Here is a 23,952-nt window from a genome sequence, read left to right as displayed (position 1 = left end):
CTCATCTCAGAAATTATCTATTAGAACTGCAAATGATTCAGAAAAGAGCTACAAACATGATCAAGGGGATGGAATGACTTCCACATGAGAAGATGAGTGCTGTTCATCTTAGAAAAGAGACAGTTAAGGGGGCTTATGTTTCAGGTCTATAAAATCAAGTATTGTGTGGAAAAAGTGAACTGTTATTTACCCTTTCCCACAAACACAAACACCTGGGGTCAACCAATGAAATGAATAGGCAGCATGTTTAGTCCAAACACTAGGAAGAACTTTTTTTCACCCAAAGAACAATTAACCTAGTAAACTCATTGCCATGGGATGTTATGTTGGCCAAAAATATAATTGCGTTCAACAAAGGACTAGATAAATTCATGGAGGATAGTCCATGAAAGGCTATTAGCCAAGATGCTCAGGAATGCAATCCACTTCTTGTGATGATCATAAACCTCTGGCTGCTGGAAGTCAGGACGGAAAGACAGTGTGGATCATTCCAACTGCCCTACACTGTACATTCTTCTTGAAGCTCTGGTATTGGCTTGTCAGGCCAGGATACATGGCTGGATGTTCCACTGGTCCGGCCTCGTATGGCAGATCTTACATTTTACTTGTTCTATCGCCGCAAGCAGGGACTTCCTTATCCATACACAGAATATGCAGCTGTGTAGGGCACCTGCAAATTAATGTCCACCCACCTGCCTCTTCCTCTTCCTGTTTCACGGCTCTGCTTCCGCTGGAGGAGGATCTAGTTAACTTAAAAGTGAAAAAGCCAGACCTATTAGCAGAATACTGAACCTATGAAAGAGTCGTTTATGTCATAATGAAGCCATTTAACAGTATTTGCCAACCCCAGGTATATACTGTCAGTTTCTGAAATTACTGAGTTAGTGTACAGGACTTTCATTTAAAATTTGCTTTAAAAATATTTCATTAGTGTCTTGCTGAAGATTATAAAATCATACATCTCTCTCTCACCTCTAGCTATCAGTTTACTAGTTCTGTGTAGGGCCCCATAAAGTGAAAGGACAGCCCTGATCATAGGAAAACAAAATGATGGATCCGACGCATTCTGAGGAATTCTTTCAGTACTGCACAGGCTACATTCCATGACCATAGTGCAAGAGCCATGCCATATTAGGTAGCCACAGCTTTGTTATAGGAAGTATCAGTTACTTTCTATTGCATTAACTTTTCCTTTTGAAATGAATATTTTATTTGAAACTCTTTACCAAACGCTATCTTCCTTCTGAAAAGAAAGATTATGATTTTAAAAAACTGGCAGGACAAATCCTGCCCTCAGATATGCGTACAAAAAATTCTATTGATGTCAGTGATGATGCAGGGGTATAGCAGAAGGGACATTTGAGCCAATAATTTTAGAGTGTTTTTATATTCAACTGTTACATATATTTTTAGGTAGAACATTTTCTATTCCTATGAAAAACAAGTGAAACAATCTAGTTGTAATCAGGAGACATTTTGAAACTGCTAATGAGAGTTATTCATGCTCACTGTGAGGCGAGCAAATCCCATCGTACAAATGTGATTTTTAATCAAAAAAACTTATGAAGGTCAATCTTGCCTCCATTTTAGCCATCAGAAATTTTACCATTGGCTTTGATTGGCCCAGGATTAGACCTCGCAATTCTTAAATAACCTTATTCAGTTTTAAAATATCATGAAGTTATAAAGCAACTGTACCAAAGATCTGCTTAAAACATTGCCTGTGAATTTACCAGAAGTTATGAATTACCAGATACTCAGACACAAAGACATCAGACCAGAAATGATGCCAGTTTTTCATTAATTGCTTTGATTCATCATGAAAGACTCTACAAGAAGTGGGAAATAACAGGTAAGCAGTTCACCAAAATCACAAATAATTATGAACAGAGATTTATGTCAGATCTCAGACACATAATAAATCTGTTAGACTCTAAGGGCATGTCTACACTACAACGCTATTTCGAAATAACTCTCCTTATTTAGAAATAACAAGGTGAGTGTCCACACAGCAAGCCCGCTATTTCAAAATTATTTCAAAATAATAGGCTTCTTATCTTGAAATAATAAACTCACATTTCATGAGGAATAACACGTATTTTGCAATTGCTATTTCAAAATACAGGCAGTCCCCGACTTACGTCGGATCCGCACTTACGAACAGGACTTTCTCACCCCGGAGGTCGAGGTGGCGGATTGCTGCCTGCGAGCTCCGGGGCGAGAAAGCCCCGTTCGTAAGCTGCTCCCGGTGCCCCTGGTCTGCTGGAGACCGTCTCCAGCAGACCAGGGGCACCGGGACTGAAGCCGCAGCAGCGGCGGGTTCCCACGCTTCTGAGGCTTTGCCAGGCAAAGCCTCAGAAGCGCGGGAACCCGCCACTGCTGCAGCTTTAGTCCCGGTGCCTGTGGTCTGCTGGGGACCGTCCCCAGCAGACCACAGGCACCGGGACTGAAGCTGCAGCCGCGGTGGGGTCCCTCGCCTCTGAGACTTTGCCAGAGCAAAGCATCAGAGGCACGGCACCCCGCTGCCGCTGCAGCTCTGCTCCCTGTGTCCCTGGTCTGCTGGGGGGGGGGGGGGAGCAGCTAGTGTGCCCCCCCCCCCAGCAAACCAGGCTTTTGTTGTGGACCCTGGGGCAGAGCAGCTGGGGCGCTGCCGATTGGTCCTGCAGCGCCGCTCTGGGCACTACTGGACCAACCCGGCAGCACCCCAGCTGCTCTGCCCCAGGTCCTGATTCAGCCGCTGCTGGTCAGTTTCAGCAGTAGCTGAATCAGGACGCCTGGGGCAGAGCAGATGGGGTGCTGCTGGGTTGGTCCAGTAGCGCCAAGGAGCGAGGAGCGGTGCTACTGGAGCAACCCAGCAGCACCCCAGCTGCTCTGCCCCAGGTCCTGATTCAGCCGCTGCTGGTCAGTTTCAGCAGTAGCTGAATCAGGACGCCTGGGGCAGAGCAGATGGGGTGCTGCTGGGTTGGTCCAGTAGCGCCAAGGAGCGAGGAGCGGTGCTACTGGAGCAACCCAGCAGCACCCCAGCTGCTCTGCCCCAGGCGTCCCCAAGTCAGCGGCTGCTGAAACTGACCAGCGCTGACTACAGGAAGCCCGAGGCAGAGTTGCTCTGCCCCAGGCTTCCTGGAATCAGCCGCTGATCAGTTTCAGCAGCAGCTGACTTGGGGTTCTTAAGTTGAATCTGTATGTAAGTCAGAACTGGCGGTCAGTTTCAGCAGCAGCTGAATCTGGACGCCAGTTCCGACTTACATACAGATTCAACTTAAGAACAAACCTACAGTCCCTATCTTGTGCGTAACCTGGGGACTGCCTGTAACAGCAGTGTGGATGTTCCCCTGCTGCTATTTCAAAATAGCTCCTCCCAGGGCCATTCAAAGTAATTACTCCCCAGTGCTTCCTGGAGTGCTAAATTGAGATAGAATGTCCACATTAGGGGAGCCTGCTTTGAACTAATTTCGAGGCTTCCCTGTAGTATGGATGTCCTATTTCAAAATAGTTATTTTATGAGTTATTATTCCAAAATGACTTATTTTAAAATACTCTTGTAGTGTGACATACTGTAAGGCACGAGTGGAGACCCTTTTTTGGTCAGCCGCACCTGGCCCACAAAAAATCACTCAGGGGCCTCACTCAAGTGAGAAGAGAAGAAAAAAAACAACAACAACACACACACACACACAAATAAAAAAACCCTAAAATAAAACAAAAATGCCCTCACTGATGTGGCCTCTGACTAAGAAGGAGAAAGACACTCCCCAGATATACCCCTCCACACCAGAGCCTTCGTGGATCCAGGTTAGTAGATTGTGTGCTCCAGCCTCATGGGATCAGGGGAACTGAAGCACCAGCATGGGATCCCGATGCTGGGGGGAGCCCCAAGACACAGGGCCAGATCCAGGCAAGCTGGGGGACACATCTGGCCCTTGGGCCTTAAGTTCAACACTCCTGCTCTAAGGCCTGGTCTACACTAGGGGATAAGTTTGAATTATGATATGCAACGTCAGCTACGTTACTTGAGTAGCTTAAGTCGAAGTATCTTAACTCGAATTTTGTTGCCATCCACACTGCGGGAAGTCAAAGAGCTCACACTTTCCCTTCAACTTCCCTTACTCCTTGTGCAAGCAGGACTACTGGCATTGATGGGAGCACCCTCTCAGTTCAAATTAGTGTGTCTTCACTAGACCTGCTAACTCAAACCTCCGAAGGTCGACTGCATCTGCTTCGATGTTATCTATTGTGTAGACATGGCCTGTGGTGCCACAGGACTCCTTCTTGTTTTTGCAAGTGCAGACTAACACATCTGAGACTAAACCAACAGACATTTTCATTTGCACCAGTATATACATCTGAGCCTGCTCATGAACCTCTGCAGCCAGTGACAACACACCCACATATTACACTGCGGGGGCAGAATCAGACCCAAAGTCAGTTTTATGGAATATTTATCACTGTTACTCACCCTGCTGACAAGCATGGTTACAGTCAGAGAAGCTACTCAACAGGAATGGTAAAGTAGGATCTGTGTTTATTTCCTCTTTTTTGTATCTTGCAATTGAAGAGGACAGTTGCAGCTTTTAGACATTCTTCCCATTGGAGGAGGCTGGGAGCTGCATCAGCTCATGAGGGATTGTCCTTCAGTTATGCACAATCCCATCCAGAGCTCCAGGGTGAGCAGGGAAGCACACACACTCCTGGGCTGCAGCATGCTCTCCCCTCAGCCAGTGAACTCCAATATCTCACGTAAAAGTAGAGGCAGGGCCGCAGGACCACCTCCTCCCCACCCCATTTTGGCTGATTTGTGCCTCAGAGTGTGCCAGAAAGGAGCAGGCTCTGGTCTTGAGGGAGCCCAAGGACTATGCTTTTCCATTGGGTTGGCAGTCCAAAAAAGCCTCTTCTGATTTGCAATCTGAGCACAATTGAGGCCAGACCACAGGGCCATGAATCCGTGGCAAGGAGATAGGGACCCTCTGTTCTCATGACTGCCACACAAAAGGAGGACCTGCAAGAGAGAGAGAGGGCAGGGGAGATTCTGTCCAGTCTGAAATGCTGATGAACCCCAGACTCACAAAAATGGGTAAACTGCTCAGTCTGAGGGAAGATGCATCTCAGGACTATTGATATTTTCAAAGATCTGTCACATGCTTTAAGAGTCAAGTCAGTTCCTTCTGTAAGCCTATTTACTTGGGGTATGTCTACATTTCATTCCTCTCTCAAGAGAGCAATGCAAATGCAGACACCCGAAATTGCAAATGAAGCGGGTATTTACATATCCCACGCTTCATTTGCATAATCACGTTATGGCGCTATTTTGAAATAGCACTATTTCAAGAGAGAAAAAACAGGGTTATTTCGCGATAAAACACTTCCCTCGAAATAACCCTTACTCCTCATTTTTTGAGGGGGGGTGTAGATGGTACATGGAGGGAGTATTTGTAAGAGACTGGATAGCTCGGAAGGTCTGACATGCTGGTTCGAGGGTCTGGGCAACATTCTACATCCCGCGGAAGGATGTCAGGAAAGAGATTTGAGTCTGGGAGTGTGCCCAGGAGTTTCAGAGCAAAGATCAGTTCATGTTGGCTTGTACACAAGAGGGACCCAGAGACTGGGTTCAGTCATACCTGAGCAGTAACCATATAATTGGTTATTGAGTCAGTTTGTAAGAAGTAACATTTGCCTCTGACACATTACCAACCCTCTTTCTATGACAGGGATCAAGAATGAAGGTGCTAGAGCCATTCCACCCTCTCTACATCAACTGCAGCATTTCACTTAGATATGGGTACCACTAGAGACTGTCTATGCCTCCCTTATGGCTTTTTTACACTGGCTTCATGGTGTTAGCCAGACAGAATGAGGGCCCTATGGACTGGCCTCAGATGTTTGCAGATCAGAAGAGGCTTTTTGGACTGTCAACCCAGCAAGCTCATCTTGCAAAAATGATCCTCAAACACTTCATAAGCTATATATACACTACAAAGGGCTATATATTAATAGATCCCAAATTCACAGCCCTTACTCAGTCACATCAAGTAGAAAATACAGTAAAACACCCAAAAAATAAAACTCCCAATACAATAGTACCTGCAACATAAATTAGTCTTTAAAACTTTTCTGAGGTAGTAGCTCTTGCAGTATGTTATTTTCTTTTTAATCTGCAGGCCTTTAACATGACATGAAAGGAATTATTTTGGCAATACCTTATGTTTAAAATGAATGATGTTCAAAGGCCCAATCCTGCTCCCACTGAAGAAAATGGGAATTTTGCCATTAACTCCAGGGGATACAAGTCCAAAGACAGTACTTGGACTGTACACTTCTATTTAGACATGTTTTTCTATTCCTAGTACAAAAGATGTGCTAAATTATCCACAAATTCTTTGGGCAGTGAGAGATAGACCTCCCTAAGGCTTTTCGAGAATAAGCTAGAGACTAGCAGCAATTCACATTTACTTCTCCTCTGCCAGAAAAGTGCATGTTCTAAATAGCTTCATATAATTTCTTCAGAAAATTTTTAAAAGAATACTTATGGTGCCCCACTCAGAATAGGGGTGAACAGCTGTGTAAAATGTGTGGGTCATAAAACACAAATACACCTGGACAGTAATGACTCATTACACATAACACACATTTCTATGAATACTCAGCCACAACCCTTCCCCCATCCCAAATAAATCCCATCAGCTAGTATCCATTTCTCAGGAAAGAGCTTCACATCCCTTTCTAAAAGGTTGCGTCACCCTGGCAACTTTCTTTTGTATGAGAATGCAGGCAAAATGGCTTTGCAAAGAATCCTTACTAATGCCTCTTTCTTAATCAGCTGGCATTCATGCTGAAACAATGAAGCTACTCCTCAAATCTAATACCCCAGGTAGTCATTCTCAACAAGCCATCCTATCCACTAACAGACCAGTGCTTTGCAAAGATCTCAACCCACATTTGTTACGTTTGTGGGTTTCACACCACGGCAATATTATAAAATCCAGAACCAGCCCACTTTTATTTGCAGTTGGCCCCAGATGTGCTTCGGAGGTTGGCAAACTTTTGCAAAAGTTTTCACAAACCTCAGTAGTGTTTATGAGTTGATGATGAATTAAATCAGGCAATTTTCATATGTCTTCAGACTTCTTAACCAGGTCTGCAGCATCTACACAATTCTGTTCACTGAGTCCATGTGTTTATTTAATCACTGAAATAAGGTTACTCATCAAAATCTATGAAATCTCCTCTAGGGGTCCAATTTTGCTTCTGTTGTAAAGGGTGCAATTACAAGTAGGAATCACAGACATATAAGTGAGTGCAGAATTGGCCTATGGAGTTGAAATGACTTCTGTCTTCTGAAGGAAATAAGAATGATGCATGAATTACTCAGTACTGACAAGTTTGTTTCCTCCTTCCTCCCACTTGCTACACTTCATCTCCAAGGCTGTGTCCAGACTCAGGGTTTTTTTTGGGAAAAGTAGCCTTTTTCCGAAAAAACTTCCCCTGCGTCCAGACTCAAGCCGCGTTCTTTCGAAATTAAATCGAAAGAACGCGGCTTTTCTTTCGATGGCAGTAAACCTCATTTCACGAGGAAGAACACCTTCTTTCGAAAGTTCCTCTTTCGAAAGAAGGCGTTCTTCAATGTAAATAGGGCTTCTTCAAAAGAGAGCATCCAGACTCACTGGATGCTTTCTTTCGAAAAAGCAAGCCGCTTTTTCGAAAGTTCCATGTGCAGTCTAGACGCTCTCTTTCGAAAGAGGCTCTTTCAAAAGTATCTTTCGAAAGAGCCTCTTTCGAAAGAGGCTTGCAGTCTAGACATAGCCCAAGAGTTGCTGCTCCATATTGGCCTTTTTCTGCACTTGTCTGTTGTTCTGCTCTTCAGGCTCAGACACAAGTATTCTTTAGCAGGGGGGAGGAATAAGCAAGTCCCACAGTCAGAGGTGAAGGGGAGACATGGACAAAGTGACAGATTACAAAGGGAAGAAGTGAGATAGAGCAATTCATGGCATTTACTTCAGGGGCAAGGGAGAAGGTGGGGTGAGAGCTGCAGATTTTGATACCTTCTTCAGGCAGAATCCCATTTTCCTTTCTCCCTCTTCACTTATTACTGCTCTTCTCAACAGTTTCCTTTGCTTCTCTCCGTAGGTCTTCTCTCCCATTTCCCTTTCCTCCTCTTCTTTTGTCACATTCCACCTTCCGTTTACCCCAATCTCACATTTAATTCTCTTCTGTATTTCTCATTCTCTCCACTCTTTCCTCATCACTGTACTTTCTGTCATCTTTTTTTATATTGAGTTGTTTCTTGGTGCCATTGTCCCTTTCTCATGTTGATTCTATTCCTCTGACTTTTACTTTTTACACTTCTGGGACAGTATTTAATCTCTTTTCAGCTCCCCCCTCCCCCATCCCTTCCCACCGCCCTCTGCTGGTGCCTCGTCTCCTGTCTGCTTTTGATTTTTTCTCTTCCTCCCCATATTCCCCCGCCCTTTTGTTTCTTTGTTTGGATATTGAAAGTTTCTCTTCCATTTCTTAGGAAAAGCCTCAGCAGTTGTTGCCACTGGTCTGTCACTTCAGACAGGCGAGCAGGGCCTCCCAGGAAGTCAGTGCTGCCAGAAACTTGCAGCAGGTTGGGACTTGCAAGACAGGTACATTGTATAGTTCAGTAACAATGCTGATATTGATAGGAATAGAATGGGATGGATTGTGATGATGCAATAAATGGGACAGTGTTTTTCATACTCCACCCAATAAGTGTCCCAGCATGATGTCCCTTTAGATTGGACATTAGGAAAAAATTCCTAACTGTCAGGGTGGTCAAATATTGGAATAAATTGCCAAGGGAGGTGGTGGAATCTCCCTCTCTGGAGATATTTAAGAACAGGTTAGATAGACATCTGTCAGGGATGGTGTAGACGGAGCGTGGTCCTGCCTTGAGGGCGGGGGGCTGGACTCGATGACCTCTCGAGGTCCCTTCCAGTCCTATTATTCTATTATTCTATGATCTTCATTTCATTCATTGCTTTTCCATCAGAGGGGGTGTGAACTTGACTGCTCTATATGATATGTCTTGAAGGCCAAAACCTGTTTCCATGATCAAAACTGTTTCCATAAATGATCTAGAAGAGCTTTATCCCTAGGAACTGTTTGAATGGACTGGATCACCAGCAAATACAGTTTTCAGATGCCACTACTGGGTATAAAGGAGAAGCAGCTGCATTCATTGCCTACACAAGCTTTTGAGCCACTGCATCTGTACTACGAATAGGCCCATTTGTCCTTCCTGTCCCCTCCAATATTCCTGTTGTTCAGTCAGTGGCAAAGATCTGTGTGCTGCCACACATCCTGTGGGCTGTGGAGGAGGTCCACTGCACATGTTCTCTGCTTTTCAGAATATGCAGGTGGGGCGGAAGAGTCCAGCATTTGTGTTTTTGTTTCAGTAGTTAAACTAGAGCACTACCTACATCTACACAGCACGATTATTTTGGAATAAGTTATTCCAGAAGAAATACTCTGAAATAACTTATTGTCAAATAGTGCTCTACACTACAGAGAACCCTGGAAATTAGTCCAAAACAGGCCCTCCTAATGAGGATGTTCTACCATGATTTAGAGCCCCAGGAAGAACTGGGGAATAATTACTTTGAATGACCTGGGGGAGGAGCTATTTTGAAATAGCAGCAGTGGAGCATCCACACTACTGCTATTCCAAAATAGCTATTTTGGAAGAGGCATTATTCCTCATGGAATGAGGTTTACAAATGTCAAACTAAGCACCTGTTATTTCGAAATAATGGGCTAGCTGTGTAGATGCTCACATAGTTATTTCAGAATGACGGGTGTTATTCCAAAATAACACAGCTGTTAGATGTACCCTAACTGAACCTAACCGGAATCATTCCTTGGTCCAGGGTTAACCTGTGGCTTCCCCTAGACCGACTGCAGGAAGCTGGTATATTTTAATGCCTTATTTTTTTTCTCATTTGTAAACTCTTTGGGTATGTCTACACTACCCCGCTAGTTCGAACTAGTGGGGTAATGTAGGCATACTGCACTTTCAAATGAAGCCCGGGATTTGAATTTCCCGGGCTTCATTTGCATAAGCCGGCCGGCGCCATTTTTAAATGCCGGCTTGTTCGAACCCCGTGCCGCGCGGCTACACGCGGCACGGGCTAGATAGTTCGAACTAGCAAGCCATTCCGAACTATCTGTATACCTCGTTCCATGAGGCGTACAGATAGTTCGGAATGGCTTGCTAGTTCGAACTATCTAGCCCGTGCCGCGTGTAGCCGCGAGGCACGGGGTTCGAACAAGCCGGCATTTAAAAATGGCGCCGGCCGGCTTATGCAAATGAAGCCCGGGAAATTCAAATCCCGGGCTTCATTTGCAAGTGCGGTATGCCTACATTACCACCCAAGTTCGAACTAGGGTGGTAATGTAGACATACCCTTTAAGGTTTAAATCAAGTTTCCCACTGGCTAGCAAGCTTAGCTATCTTTTCCTTTAATGCAGCATAACTCAGAAGAAGGGTACTCCTTGGTTCTCTTTGCCAACATGTGTTCTCTTTGGAATAAGAAATATTCTTCATGTCTGTTTAATTTTAAAATAGGACAGGACCTCAGATAATACAATAGCATCTTCTTATACAACCTCTTTGGGCGCCCTCCCAATCAACAGCAGCAACTAACCAAGGGAGAGAGCCAGGTCGATTAATCCCCTTCCCTCCTCCTTCCACCAGACCAGTAAGCAGTCATTCTGAGACAACAGGCAACACCGGTTCCTGCCCAAGCCACCGTGAGCCTCTTTCCCTCCTCCCCTGCCCATGACAACTGGCTACTAGAGAGGCCTATAAAAGGTCATTAAAACCACCTGAAGCCCAAGATCCATTAATCCAGGCATCAAAAAAGAGAAATTTCACCTCCTGATTATCACCAGAAGTTCGCAATACTAGGCTCTTTCCTTTGGCACCTGAACATCTGCTTCTATCACTTCCTCTGCTAACTTACCTCACTCCCCTAACCCTTCATACATCATATACTTCTTCCTCACCATCTTTATTTTTATCCTCCATTTGCTATCCTTCTCTATACATCTTTCCCTCATTAAGTCATCATTAGCCCTACCATTTCCCTATTTTCTACTGCTCTTATTTGCCTGACCAATGAAGGAAGGAAGGAAAGTAGACACACATTAAATGGCATGGTCATTTAGAAACAATTAAAATACTTAAAAACAAAACATAACCGGACATCGTTGTGGGCCAGATTTTCACACGAGAGTCCAGAATTCGTAAGTCCCAGTGGTAACATCTCCAGACAGATTGAAAAAGCCCTAACTTATGAATTTTGAAAATATGACACCCATTTTGGTGTCAACATGAATGTGTTTGAAAATTCAAGACCTGTGTGTGCAGAACTAGCCAAACCAATCCCATAGGATTAGTCACTTTTAGTCTTCCTTGCCCTAAATCCCACTTGCCTGTTGTCAATCTTCGTCAGTCTTCTGAAGCTAAGCCTTTCAGAGCTAGTATGGCACCTCACACACATTTGTGCTGGATAAGTGATAGCTAGCAACAACATATGTTCTTCATGACCCAAGAAATAAAATCATGAAAAATTATATATTGAGAAACTCTGTACCAGTGTTCCCTTCTGTGCATAGAGCCCTGAGTCTCTGATTGGGTGGGGCTGATTAATCACCTGTGAAGCCATGCTGCCGCACAGCTTAGAGGGAACACTGCTCTATACTAGATCATCTTTCAGCTTGAGTGACATTGTAGATACACATTCAACTGGATGAAAGATTTACACCATCTCTTTTGAGTTATTTAAAATGCATTGTATTCTGAAAATCATCAAAAGCGTGTTCCCAGATTAAACAGGAGTGGTTCAAAGCATCAGACAGTTTGATTTTATTCATACAGTGCAAACACACACATCGCATGTTGGAAAGGCTGACAGCAAATGTTAAACATCCATTGCAGTAAACATTATCATTTTTTCCTTCGTGTTTTAAAATTATACTGCAGATTCATGTTTCAGGCATCATAAACTTGATAATGAAATCTCTGCTTTTAAATCATTTCTGAGATAAGAGATTAAAGAGCAGAGTTTAACCAAATCAAATAGCACACCTAATGTTACAATTTACAAATAGAAGTAACAAAATTAAAAAAGGACTTGCTTCTGATCCTATGGTAGGTAATAAAAATTCACACTTCCATAAAGCAAGATCAGGTCCTATGGAAAAGCATTACTGAAGAAGGGCTAGATTTTGAGCCTGGCCTGAATATCTGAGATAGACACAGTGTAGACGCATGAAGGCAAGGAAATTGAACATTGCTCCTCCTGCCCACTGACTTTAATGGGGGGCAGGATCATGCACCTTGTTCAGAAGTTTAAAAACCTAGAAGTCAGTGTGTTGCCAATGTAAACGGGGCCTCATGCCCTACTCCAGACTGCATAATATCATTACCTGACAACCAGGAACATGACAAGATGAAGAAGTTACATGCTGGTATAAATGATAGCTGACACGGGATGTCTAATGTATAAGTACAGAAGATGTCTGTTCCTTTGCCACAGTAATTACCTATCACAGAACAATGAGGAATAACTGCAGCAAACTCATCATCAAAAGGCTCGCACACCCACGCCAGTATGCGAAAGAAATCAATACCAGAGATTACTGTATAAAAAGGGAAAGTTTGTTTTTACCACAATTATTATTTTTTTCTAGTACATCTTACATCTTTTACAGTGTGGGATACAGAGCTTATTAAATCCTGCAACCCTCTACTCACTGAAAAAGGCTCAGTAGTACCAATGGGATTGCTGGCTTGAATAATGCAGAAAGAGAGATCAAAGGGGGATTTGAACGAATACTGCATGGGGAAGAATCAAAATAAATACCAAGATTCACCTCCTGTTTTCCTCCCTTAAGAGAACTTTGTATTTGTAGGGCTTAATTCTAATTGGTCTTATTCTAAAGAAACACCACTGACTTCAGGGGAGGCAATTCAGATGTCACTTGCTCCTTTCTCTGTGTCTGGTAACATCAGTGCTTTTTTAAAAAATCAAATACATTTTCCCTCTTTTGCCCCATGTACTACCCCTCTGGGCCTAATTATGACTATAGGCTAGAAGTAAGTAAGCGCCTGGAAATCTCTAGTAGGGAGAGGTATAGACAGGATAGATTTCCCTCTCTAATTAAGGCTTCTGCTAAGTATGTGCAGATCTTGCTCTGTTATTCATGAGTGGGGCCATACTGTGGCAGTGAATAATAATGTATTCCTCTTTGCTCTTATACAGCACTTCACAAAGACAGTATCAGTCATTTCATAGATGAGGACATGGAGACACACTGAGGTGAAGTGAGTTGCCCAGGTCAGCCATCAGTCCAGTGGCAGAGTCTGGAATAGAATCTAGTTCTCTGTGTTATTACACTCAGTCTCATCAACTCCTGTCTGAAAAGTGCAAAATCAGAACAAGTAGGGAGGTAAAAGTGCCACACAATCAGCCTTCTGCTAGAGCAGTGGTTCTCAACTCATTTCAGCCCACGGACCACCAGGCCAATCAAAAAAATTTCATGGACCACTTTCTTTTTGAGATATGATAAAAAAGAGCAGACAGTGAACATTTTGGTTTGAAATTTATTTCTTACTAACAGATTTTTGGATATCTTCTCACTGACAAGCTTTTCAATGTTTGGAGTGGTACTTGATAATGCACAACGAATATCGCTTTCCACTGCAAGCCGATTCCTCTGTTTGGACTTAACAGGCAACAAACATGAAAATCCAGTTGAGGCAAATGGCACATGTAAGTTGAGGCAAATGGCAAAAGAAATCTGACTGAGTGTGCTAACAGATTTGGGTAACTCCCAGTCATGCTGGCCCAAAATTTCTCTATGGTAGACTGCTGGTACACGTCTTGAGCTGCAAAATCATTTTTCAGATCCAAGAATTCCTCCTGCAGATCCTCTGAAACACTATTAACATCTGTTGTAAATGGATACCCGATGAAAGATAATCCATCTCTTGTCCTGTCCACCTCCGGAAAGAATTGTTGGAATGCGTCTCATAGCTTCCGTAAATTATCGAGAATTTGCGTCCGAATGGCTTCCTTTTCCCCGAGCATGGCATCCGCATATGGAAATTGAACCAAATTATTGCCTTCGACTCTTATGATCCAGAGTACCAATTTGTCAAGAAAAGCCTTGATGATGCTTTGGTGAGAGAATAGATTTGTACCTTTCCCTGGCAGCTGAAGAATCAGTTTGTTCAAGATTCCAAAAATATCAACAAGATATGCAAGTTCTAAATGTGACTGTGTCAGCACATTTCGGAATTCCTCTTTCCCTTGAGCCTGGAGAAATAAATCCAACTCCTCTCTCAATTGAAAAACTCTGTTGAATACGTTCCCTCAACAGAGACAGAAATATCATTCAGCTTCCTTGCTGCTTCCTCGCCAAGAACAAGCCACACCATCTCTTTTGCACAGGGGAGCACAAGGTGCTCTACAATGGTATGAGGCTTCTTGGCCTATGCAACTTTGTATGCAACAATGTAGGAAGCACGCACTGCATTGCTTGTCTTATTGTAGAATGCACTTGTTGAGTCGAGGCGCTGCCATTTCAGACCTGATAACCGCCGCTCAAAATAATCTTCATCCTTTTGCAACAAGTTGGGGTGAAACTTTTCGAGATGGAGTTTCAGCTTAGCCAGCTTCATTGAGTCATTCCCCAAGACTTTGAAGCAAATAACACATTGTGGCAAATCCATGCCTTCTTTTTTTTTTTGACAAGTGAAGTCGAATTTGATGTAGTCCTCCGAATACTTGCACTTGACATTTCTTCCTGACATTGACATTATAAACAAACTACACCACACCTGTAAAACAGCGCTTGTAGCCCAGGACAAATGACACAGCAACCCCTCAGCATGACGGCGGCAGCTACATTGACGCTCAGAGCCTCAGACAAAAGTTACTGGCGACACAATGCGGTTGCGTCCTAGGTGATGCTATGGATGAAGCTCCGCGTGCTTGTGAACACGGTATAAAACAGACTAATGGCGGCCACTGCTCACGCTGTGTGACTTTGGACAATGTTCCTGTGGACCACTGAAAAAGTCACCCTGGGCCACCAGTGGTCGATGGACCACCAGTTGAGAACCACAGTGCTAGAGTAATATGACTAATGCAGAGACAATTTGAATGGTAGACATAACAGGATGAACTTTCAAAAAATAGTATGGGTGCTGAAGCTACACATTTTAATTAGGATGCTGGTCATGAAGAGGTTATTCTGTACTCTATAGGCCGCTGTCTATGAGGAGAGAGAGGAGAGTTGTCCCTTTTCTGGCAGTATACCCCTTGGAGAAGCTATAGCAAGCCCACTAGCTACACTTCAATTCCATGGACTCCAACCAGAATGCACAAAGTCAGTGCAGTAGCAGGTGCTGGAACTCTGATTAAAATGTATATTTTCTTGGAAGAGCTTCAGATTATTTTCCTTTTGAAAGGAGGTGATGTGCAAATAAATATGATTGAAAATGTTGACTTAATTTATGTGACTCAGAGTATAGAATAACTGGTGATTGCTGATATACCAGTAAATCTCAAGGAATAAATATTATATCCAGCATGAATGAAAATGAATAATTGTTAAATATTAGAAAACAGACGAGACTTAGTATCAGCAATATGCACACTCGTTTAGATAACTGTATTTGTAACACAGTGTTACTCATCAATTAAGTGATAATGATGACTGTTATCAAAGTGTGTTGTGCTGCTTTCTTGACATCCGTAGTTTACGGGTGCTACCTTTGGATTTGTTTTGCATATACAAAATATTGTACAAAAAGCATGCCTTTTACCTATTCGCTGTTTAATTGCTTGCTAAAACTATAATAATTCCCCACTATCTCTTCTTTTTTCCTTTCTTGGGGACAAAAAGAACAACTTAGGCTATGTCTAGACTGCAGGCTTCTTTCAGAAGAAGCTTTTCCAGAAGAGATCTTCCAAAAAAAACTTCTTCCGAGAGTGTCCACACAGCAAAAGTGCATCAAAAAAGTGATCTGCTTTTTCGAAAGAGAGTGTCCAGACTGAATGGACACTATCTCACATTTAAGCTCTGATTACTATGGGTGGAGTGGCCACCAGGGCATCTGTGCTTTTTTCCTCTTTCTTCTTCTTTCAAAAGAACCCCCTCCTCCCCGTCCACACACAAGCTCTTTTGGAAAAAGGCTTCTTCCTCATAGAAAGAGGTTTACCAATGTCAGAAAAACCCCTCTGTTCTTTCAATTTTTTTCAAAAGAACACAATTGCAGTGTGGACGTAAGTGAATTTTTTTGGAAAAATGGCCATTTTTCTGAAAAAACTCTGCAGTATAGACATACTCTCAGATACAAACTTTAGAAAAAGTAAGCATATACTTACAACCAGAGAGAGTTTCTTCCTTGTGTGATAATGCCTGTGAACTTTGTTAGCCTTCGAGCATCTAATTCAATCCACTGGTATGGGTCATTTCGTCCTGCACACCAAGCACCATCATAAAAATCATTTTCATTAACTCCTGCCTGAAAAGAAGGCAAAGCTGTCTTCATAAATCATGACTGATAAACCAAAAGCCTTTCATGGAAAAAATAAGAGAACACCAAATCATTATTCATTTCATTCCTTCTTTTCCTCATACAGGTGTTCTAAGACTCTGATGGAGTGTCCCTGTACTCATTGGGAAAGAAAACATCCTGGCAATAGTGGAAAAATATTTTAAAATCCTTTAAAAACTAGTACCCTGAAATATACATTTAATTTAGAGTGGACTGGGCTAATTTTGAATAGGGCTTCAACCCAACTTACCTTTCTGTGCCTGGAACCTCAGAAAGTCTTTCCAGCATAAATTATCCATGTGGCCTTCAAAGTATTCAAGTCTTAAAAGGCTAGCATCTCTGTGACAGACTGACTCATATCGAGGAAAAGCTTCCGTGCTGAGGAACCCTTGCTTTTTTCTCCAAAATCTGTTTTGGAGAACAGAGAGTTTGTGCAAATGGGATCAACACACTCCACTATTTCTGATTCTCAGGGACATTCATCTCCATCACGTGGGACACCCAAGCCACATAGCTAGTTAAGGTTAGAGATGACCTGTCTCCTAGTCCTGCACTTAAACCACTAGCCCATACATGTCTTACACTCAGTGTATTCTGTCAATAAATAACAAACATGCCATCTCCCACCTTTTTCAAAGGAGGAGGAATGACTCTGGGCTGGCCATATAAAATACAGACAAATGCAACTGAATCTGAGGAAATTGCTATTAAGCGATAACTACCTCAGAACAGGCCATTTCCTGGGAAGCTATGTCAGGCTGCAATGTCATTATGTGTGGAGGAACTCTGGGTGCTGTTTGCTTTATCTGGGGGTGGGAAGAAAGATGGACTTGGCAGTATTGTGGATGGCAGACAGGAGGAAAGAAGGAAAAGACCAATGGCATATCAGAAGCCTTGTTTGCACAAATCACTGAAGCAAATCCTTAAAACTCATTGCTTTCAATGAAACTAAATTACACTGTAAAAGTTAAGCACATGCTTAAGAGCTTTGTTGAATATGGATGGTTTTAAGTGCATGTTTAAAGCTCAGCATGTGCTGAAGTGGTTTTCTGAGCCTGGGTCTGAAAGAAGACATGAAGATGAAGTCTGTTGTTACTTCTTGTTCTATTTTTTTTCTTACATCAACTTTTTTCCAACTACTAGAATATATTTACTACGTAACGTATCAGCAATTTGTTTATTGTTTAAAGATGCTATTTTTAAACATTAAGATGCTTAATTAATTTAAAAAATGCTTAAAACAGGCTTTTTTCTTAGGAAAAATATCCTACAAATAATTTGCTTTAAATCTCTTTTTAAAGCCATGGTACTGTAATTTGTTTTAAAAAAACATGTTTGAGTTCCTTAGACGTGCCTTCTGGCCACTTTCAGTTTGTTTCCATAATCTTGCTATGTGCTTAATCATATCATTAGTGGTTTAAATTATTATTGCACATCTTTTATGACTGTAATTTTCATTCCTGGTTACATGAGGAAAGTAGCTAAAATCAAATACTAAGTTAAAGAATATGGAACAAAATATATAATCCCAAGTAAGATATTTACATCAATTTAAACTTCCATCAGTTTAATTAAGGGTGCTAAGGGATTAGAATTATGATTTAAGCATGGCTAAAAGTGTAAATTTTTCAAAAGTTCATTTTAAAGTACTGATACAATAAATTTATAACTAAATGAATAAAGGGATTAGTGGAAGCACGGAAGAAGATGGGCTGAAAGTCAGCCAAAGTATTAAATCAGACCATTAAAGTGTTTTAATTAGCAAGTTAAATACATACTTTGATTTTAAAGAGAGGCCACACCCCTGATTTCAAACTCTGAATCCAGGTTCAGATTGGTTAGGATCTTTATTACAGATAAGTCCAAATCCCCAATTCTAAAGATTCTTGAACTTGGGGTTTAAACTTTTCCAAGGCTCCCGGGGGTCATGGTTGGTTTTTTGATGCAGACCACTGCAGAAACTTGAAAGCTGCAAACTTAGATCTAAGTATGATCTGGATCTGAAATTTGTCTATGTAGTTTTGGTTGTAGTTCATCTCTCAAATATATTGTTATTTATGAACCCAGTTCTGTCACATTGAATTTAATAGCACTCTAAGGCCAGGTCTATGTTGCGGGAAGGAAGGTCGGCTTAAGGTACACAATTCTAGCTACATAAACAACAGTAAGGCATAATGACGCCCATGGGGGCGCCCTCAATGTTCAATTTAGTGGGTCTTTACTAGAAGCTGTATACTCAATTTGGTGGTCCTGGCTCTTACCCTTTAGGAAGTTCTTGAACAGACAGACACACAAGTAGAGTAACTCTCTCAAATATATTGTGGATTCCTAGTGGAATGAGAACAACAGTAAGATCCTCTAAGGCAATAATAATTTTGCTACGGGAAGCTTGTAGATCTGAAATTGCTAAGGACTTGTACTTTCAACCAGCTCATACTCCATTTAGAGACTGACAACACAAAAGAGTACTGCCACAAAAATTCACAGAGTAAAACCAGGATGTTGTTCATAGTCATGTACCTCCTTAACAATGTGAGAGCAGATTTTTTTTTGTCAGGAGCTAATGAAAAGCACAGTGCATATCACCATCAACAATGTAACAACCATTTTTTAAATATAACTGTACACGTTCATCAGCATTTCTTCAGGATAAAATAACTTAAGTATTTGTTGTCCTATAAGAGTGACACGAAGAAACAAGACTACACACACATTTATTTTCTGACATTTAAAAGAGAATCTATTATGCGCACACTGGGTAATATTCACAGGGCCTATAAAGTTGTATGTACCACCTATATCACAACTAAATATGGTTGCCAGGCATCCAGTTTTCAACCAAAATGCCTGGTTAAACAAGGACCCTGGTGGGCCAAGTGGGCCTTTAAAAGTCCAGTTGGCATCACAGCAAGGGCCCAGGGCTAATACAGGCATCCCTCCTTCCTTGGTCATATTCAGCTCGCCGAAGCAGCCACCAGGTTCCTGTGGAATGTAGATACAGGGAGGCTTCATCTGCCTACTGTCATCTCTCCAGCAGATGTCACACCTGCCACTCCCATTGGTAATGGTTCTCAGTCAATGGGAGCTGCAGAGCCATCACTCGGGGCAGGGGCAGTGTACCAGCTCCACAGCTCCCATTGGCCAGGAACTGCAACCAATGGAAGCTGTGGGGGCAGTGCTTGCGGGGGCAAGGGCATCAGTCAGAAAAAGCCTCCAGGTGCCTCCAGGCTGCAGAGACCTGGTGGCCACTTCCTGGGAGCCATGGTAAGTGTCATTGAGACCCTGCACCCCAAACATTGTCCTATACCCCAGTATCACTGCACCAGCCCAGAGTCCCTTCCCACACACATCTAGCCATGTAGCTAAAATGTAGCTTTATGCAATGCAATATGCCTCAGTGTACTTTACCAGTCATCCTTTCTGACTTACAGAAAGAAACAGCCTAGCACTTTTGATAAAGATCCATTGTGTTTTTTATTAATGCTAAAGCAGGAACAGACCAAAGGGTCTATTTGTCACTATTGTCACTCTTTTACCATTAGGATTGTTTTCTTTTCTAATTTAGAAGTATAAGAATGGTGGTGGTTGGGCGGGGTTGTATTAGATCTGTTTTTACAGAAGCAACTATGTAATTTTTGTTTGTGTATGTGCAGAAAAAGGAATGTGTATTAGAAGATAAGTGTGAGGTCCATCATCATACCAGATCTTCTACAGAGGAGCCAGATGTTCTAGGGAGGACAGACATAAAAGCTCCCTGAGATTGCAGTATATCCCTAACGAGATGCAGCTGAATGACAAATTGACAACTCTAAAAGATAAGGCAAGCACCTATCAATTGGGACAAAATAGCTGTGACATGAGAAGAAAAATTTAAAAAACAAGCACTCAGTCAAACAGCAATTGATTATAGCATGATGGTGTGAAACTTACTGAGCCTAATGAAGGAAAGGTGCTATAAAAAGGAGCTGCTTTGCCACAGTTTTTGGATCCAGCTCTACCAAGACTGGAGCATCAATCCAGACCGACAGAGCCCTATTCCTCCCTGTCCATGGTCAATCTGGTTGACCACCAGAGAGATCTGGACTGTGGACTGGTAAATATAACATCTATTGGTGAGACCGATTGGTGGTACAGTGTGTGTGTGTGTGCGTGTGTGCGTGTGCATTCATCTATGTGAGCATATGCTAGCTACTTTACTATTGTATTCTTAATAAACACGGCATATTGCCATTTCCCTTATAAAGATCCTGTGTGCTTCTTATAAGCATAACACACAGAATCCTTTCTGGAACCTGCACCCTCACCCCCACATACCCCCAATCCCTGGCTTTGGCTCAGGTCCCTCTCCCACATCTAGAATTTCCCCTTCCTTTCCTCATCCGGAGCCCTAACTCATGCCACACCCCAATTCCCTTCCCAGCCCAAAGTCTTCTCCTGTTCCCCAAACCACTCATCCTCAGCCCCACCCCAGTTCCCTGGCCAGAGCCCTCATCCCCCTCCTGCACTTCACCCCTTTACCGCAGCCTGGTGAAAACGAGTGATGGGGAAGGGAGAGGCAAGTGACATAATAAGGGGGAATGGAGTGAGTAGGAATAGGGCCTTAGAGAAGGAGCAGGTCGGGGCAGGACCTCAGGAAAAGGAGCGAGGTGGGGGCAGGGCAAGGGTCTTTGTATGGTTAGAAAGTTGGCCATCCAACCATTACACCTTCTAAACACAGCTGAAGTGCATAGAAAAAAACCTCTGCCCAGGGTTGAATTTCACACCCCTAGTTACATTTAAGAATGAGAGCACATAAATAAGTACCAACAATCACATTTCATACATTTTCAGTTATGGCAAGTGTTCTGAGAGTTTGTGCTGGTTTATGGGATTATAGAATGGCTATCTGGGAGCTATAATGTAGAAAATGTGCAATCTGAAGATTACCAAAACTGTCTAGTAAAGATAAAGTTGTGAAGGAGAAAAAGGTGGCACTCAACAGGAAAAGGAAAAGAGAGAAACCCCTGTGTTTAAACAGCAGATTAGGCACTCTAGTGTTGTTTATATATGAACAGTGTTAGGATTGTGAAGTATTTATATCAGGAAATAATCAAAACAAACTTGAAAGTCGTTCAGAAAATGAAGAGATTATGTTTGCCAATGGAAATGGAAGAGAGAGAGAGAGACAGAGAGTAATAAAATGTTGCATCTAGTAGCGTTATGACAGGCTAAAGCATTTGTGCAGTAGGAAAATAGATCAATTTTCTGGACAAAGACCTGAAACTGGAGAATGAAGAACAAATGAAAAATATTTTTGAAATAAAGTAGACTAGCCTTTGGGGTTAAAAGACTCTTAATGGAAGAGTTCACTGCATCTGTCAGGTGACCACCTAAAGTATGAAATGCTTCAGAGATATGAGAAGAATGAGCTTCACTGTGGAGAAAAATGGAGTCACTATCTGAAAGTTGGTACAGATATTACAATTACAGACAGTGGTGTCTGGAGAGCTGCTGGAGGAAGAGTTGGATACAGATCAAAATGAGAAAAAGACCCAAAAAAGGAGTTCTGTGGCCTAGAAAAACCCTATAACGTAACAAACTGGAGACAAGAAGCTTGAACAAGTAACCAAATGTTGTATGGAAACTGTCCAGCCTGAGTGCATCTTGGCTATTCTGAGAGGAATAATTGGCTGGAGCCTCTTTTCTGTTTACATTCCGGTTATGAGGTTTTGATCCAGTCATAAATCTAAGAGTGATCCCCTCAACCATTTTTATACTTAAAAAAAAACCTTTTAAGGTTTAAACATATTCAACCTAATCATGTTTGCCCCTTAAACAATGAATGCACTGATTCTGGTTTTGGTAACTGCATTGGAAGGAAGAGACTGAAGGAATCATCTTGGAAGTAACTGCAACCTGAATCAAATTACTTCAACAACTGGATTCCACTCTATTGGCTAAAGAAAAGTGTCAAGCTGAACTTCAGTTTGGAAAGAATTTCAAAGCAAGTAAGGGTCACTTCTAATGTTGGTTAACTCACTCTCCTCAAGCCATCTGATCCATGGCTCCATTCCATCACTCAGCTAGACTAGAGTAAGAAGATTTCCTTGAAATACGTCCCTTGCTTTGCTTAATCAGTAAATAAATATATGGAAACTGATTCACACCACATAACTCCAGTTTTATGCTTATCTTAATTCCTTTGATGTCAGTGGATTTATACCAACATACAACTAAGTAACTCAGGGGTGAATTAGGAATAAATAGCTAATTCCTAATTCCATGTTCAACCCATTAGACAACAACTCCTAGTGTATTGTAAGTGTTCGTAGTTAGAAAAGAGATCTGTAAAGAAGGGATGAAAGGGATAATATACTGGAACCATAAAACTAGTTGAGACTTTAGGAACTTTTCACTTTTAATTTGGTGACTAATGTCCTGTACGTGCTACTCAGCAATAGATATTGTGCTCTTTTGTGTTAGTAATAGATTTAGACTGGAAGGGACCAGAGTAGAAGAGTAAGCACTAAAAAAAGTGGGAAAAAAACAATTAAAAACACACTATTTAAACTTGTTCTCCCAGATTAGCAGTTACATTAACTAGCAATATTCATATGCCTAGAATTAAATTGTGACTTTTTGCCTAAGCGCTGATGCTGGAATAAAATAAATAACACTATATGAAGAGAAAGTAGCCAACACAGGAGACGGGAGAACATATACAAGTGGCTCCCAAAGGCCCAGTTTTAGAAGTATTACCATTGCCTGGGAAAAGCTGTTTGATGACAAGTTACTTTGCTTAAAATGAAACAAAAGACAGGACTATGTAGCATTTTAAATTCTAACAAGATGGTTTATTAGGTGATGAGCTTTCGTGGGCCAGACCCACTTCCTCAGATCAAAAACTCTGAACTGTAATTCATACTTAAATTTGACACTTACCGACTTGGTCTCAACAAAGATGCTAATTACCTTACCTATTACAAAGATAGCTTCCCCAATTATCACCTCTAATATCATTAACTCACAGACATTAACCTCCTCCCCATCCCTCACTGTTCTGAAATTTGATTTGTCCTTTTTCTGTGTGTTCACTTTTTTTGATTGTACCCCTTTGGTATATATGGTCATGACAATTTTCTTCCACAATTTGATCTGAGGAAGTGGGTCTGGCCCACGAAAATTCATCACCTAATAAACCATCTTGTTAGTCTTTAAAGTGCTACGTAGTCCTATCTTTTGTTTCAGCTAGACCAGACTAACAGGGCTGCATCTCTATTACTTTGCTTAAAATGTTTTTCTTTTTTTCTGTTTACGAGGTTCATTACTTACAGGCAAATAATGAAACAAAACCATCTTACATCTCAAATATCCTTACATTCTCC

The 23,952-nt window shown here is 42.0% G+C and overlaps 1 protein-coding gene across 1 annotated transcript in view; it reads right to left on the bottom strand.

The window, feature by feature from the left end:
* The window catches only part of CPXM2 (carboxypeptidase X, M14 family member 2), a 187,572-nt gene that overhangs the window by 58,997 nt on the left and 104,623 nt on the right, over window positions 1–23,952 (bottom strand). Inside the window, exon 6 of the mRNA XM_006136104.4 lies at window positions 16,416–16,555. Coding sequence (XP_006136166.2) covers window positions 16,416–16,555 — 140 coding nt within the window. The remainder of the gene's footprint in view (window positions 1–16,415; window positions 16,556–23,952) is intronic.

Source organism: Pelodiscus sinensis, chromosome 8, assembly GCF_049634645.1.
Source record: "Pelodiscus sinensis isolate JC-2024 chromosome 8, ASM4963464v1, whole genome shotgun sequence".
NCBI lineage: Eukaryota > Metazoa > Chordata > Testudines > Trionychidae > Pelodiscus > Pelodiscus sinensis.
Note: the sequence above shows the minus strand (reverse complement) of the source record. Positions and strands in the feature narration are given on the sequence as shown.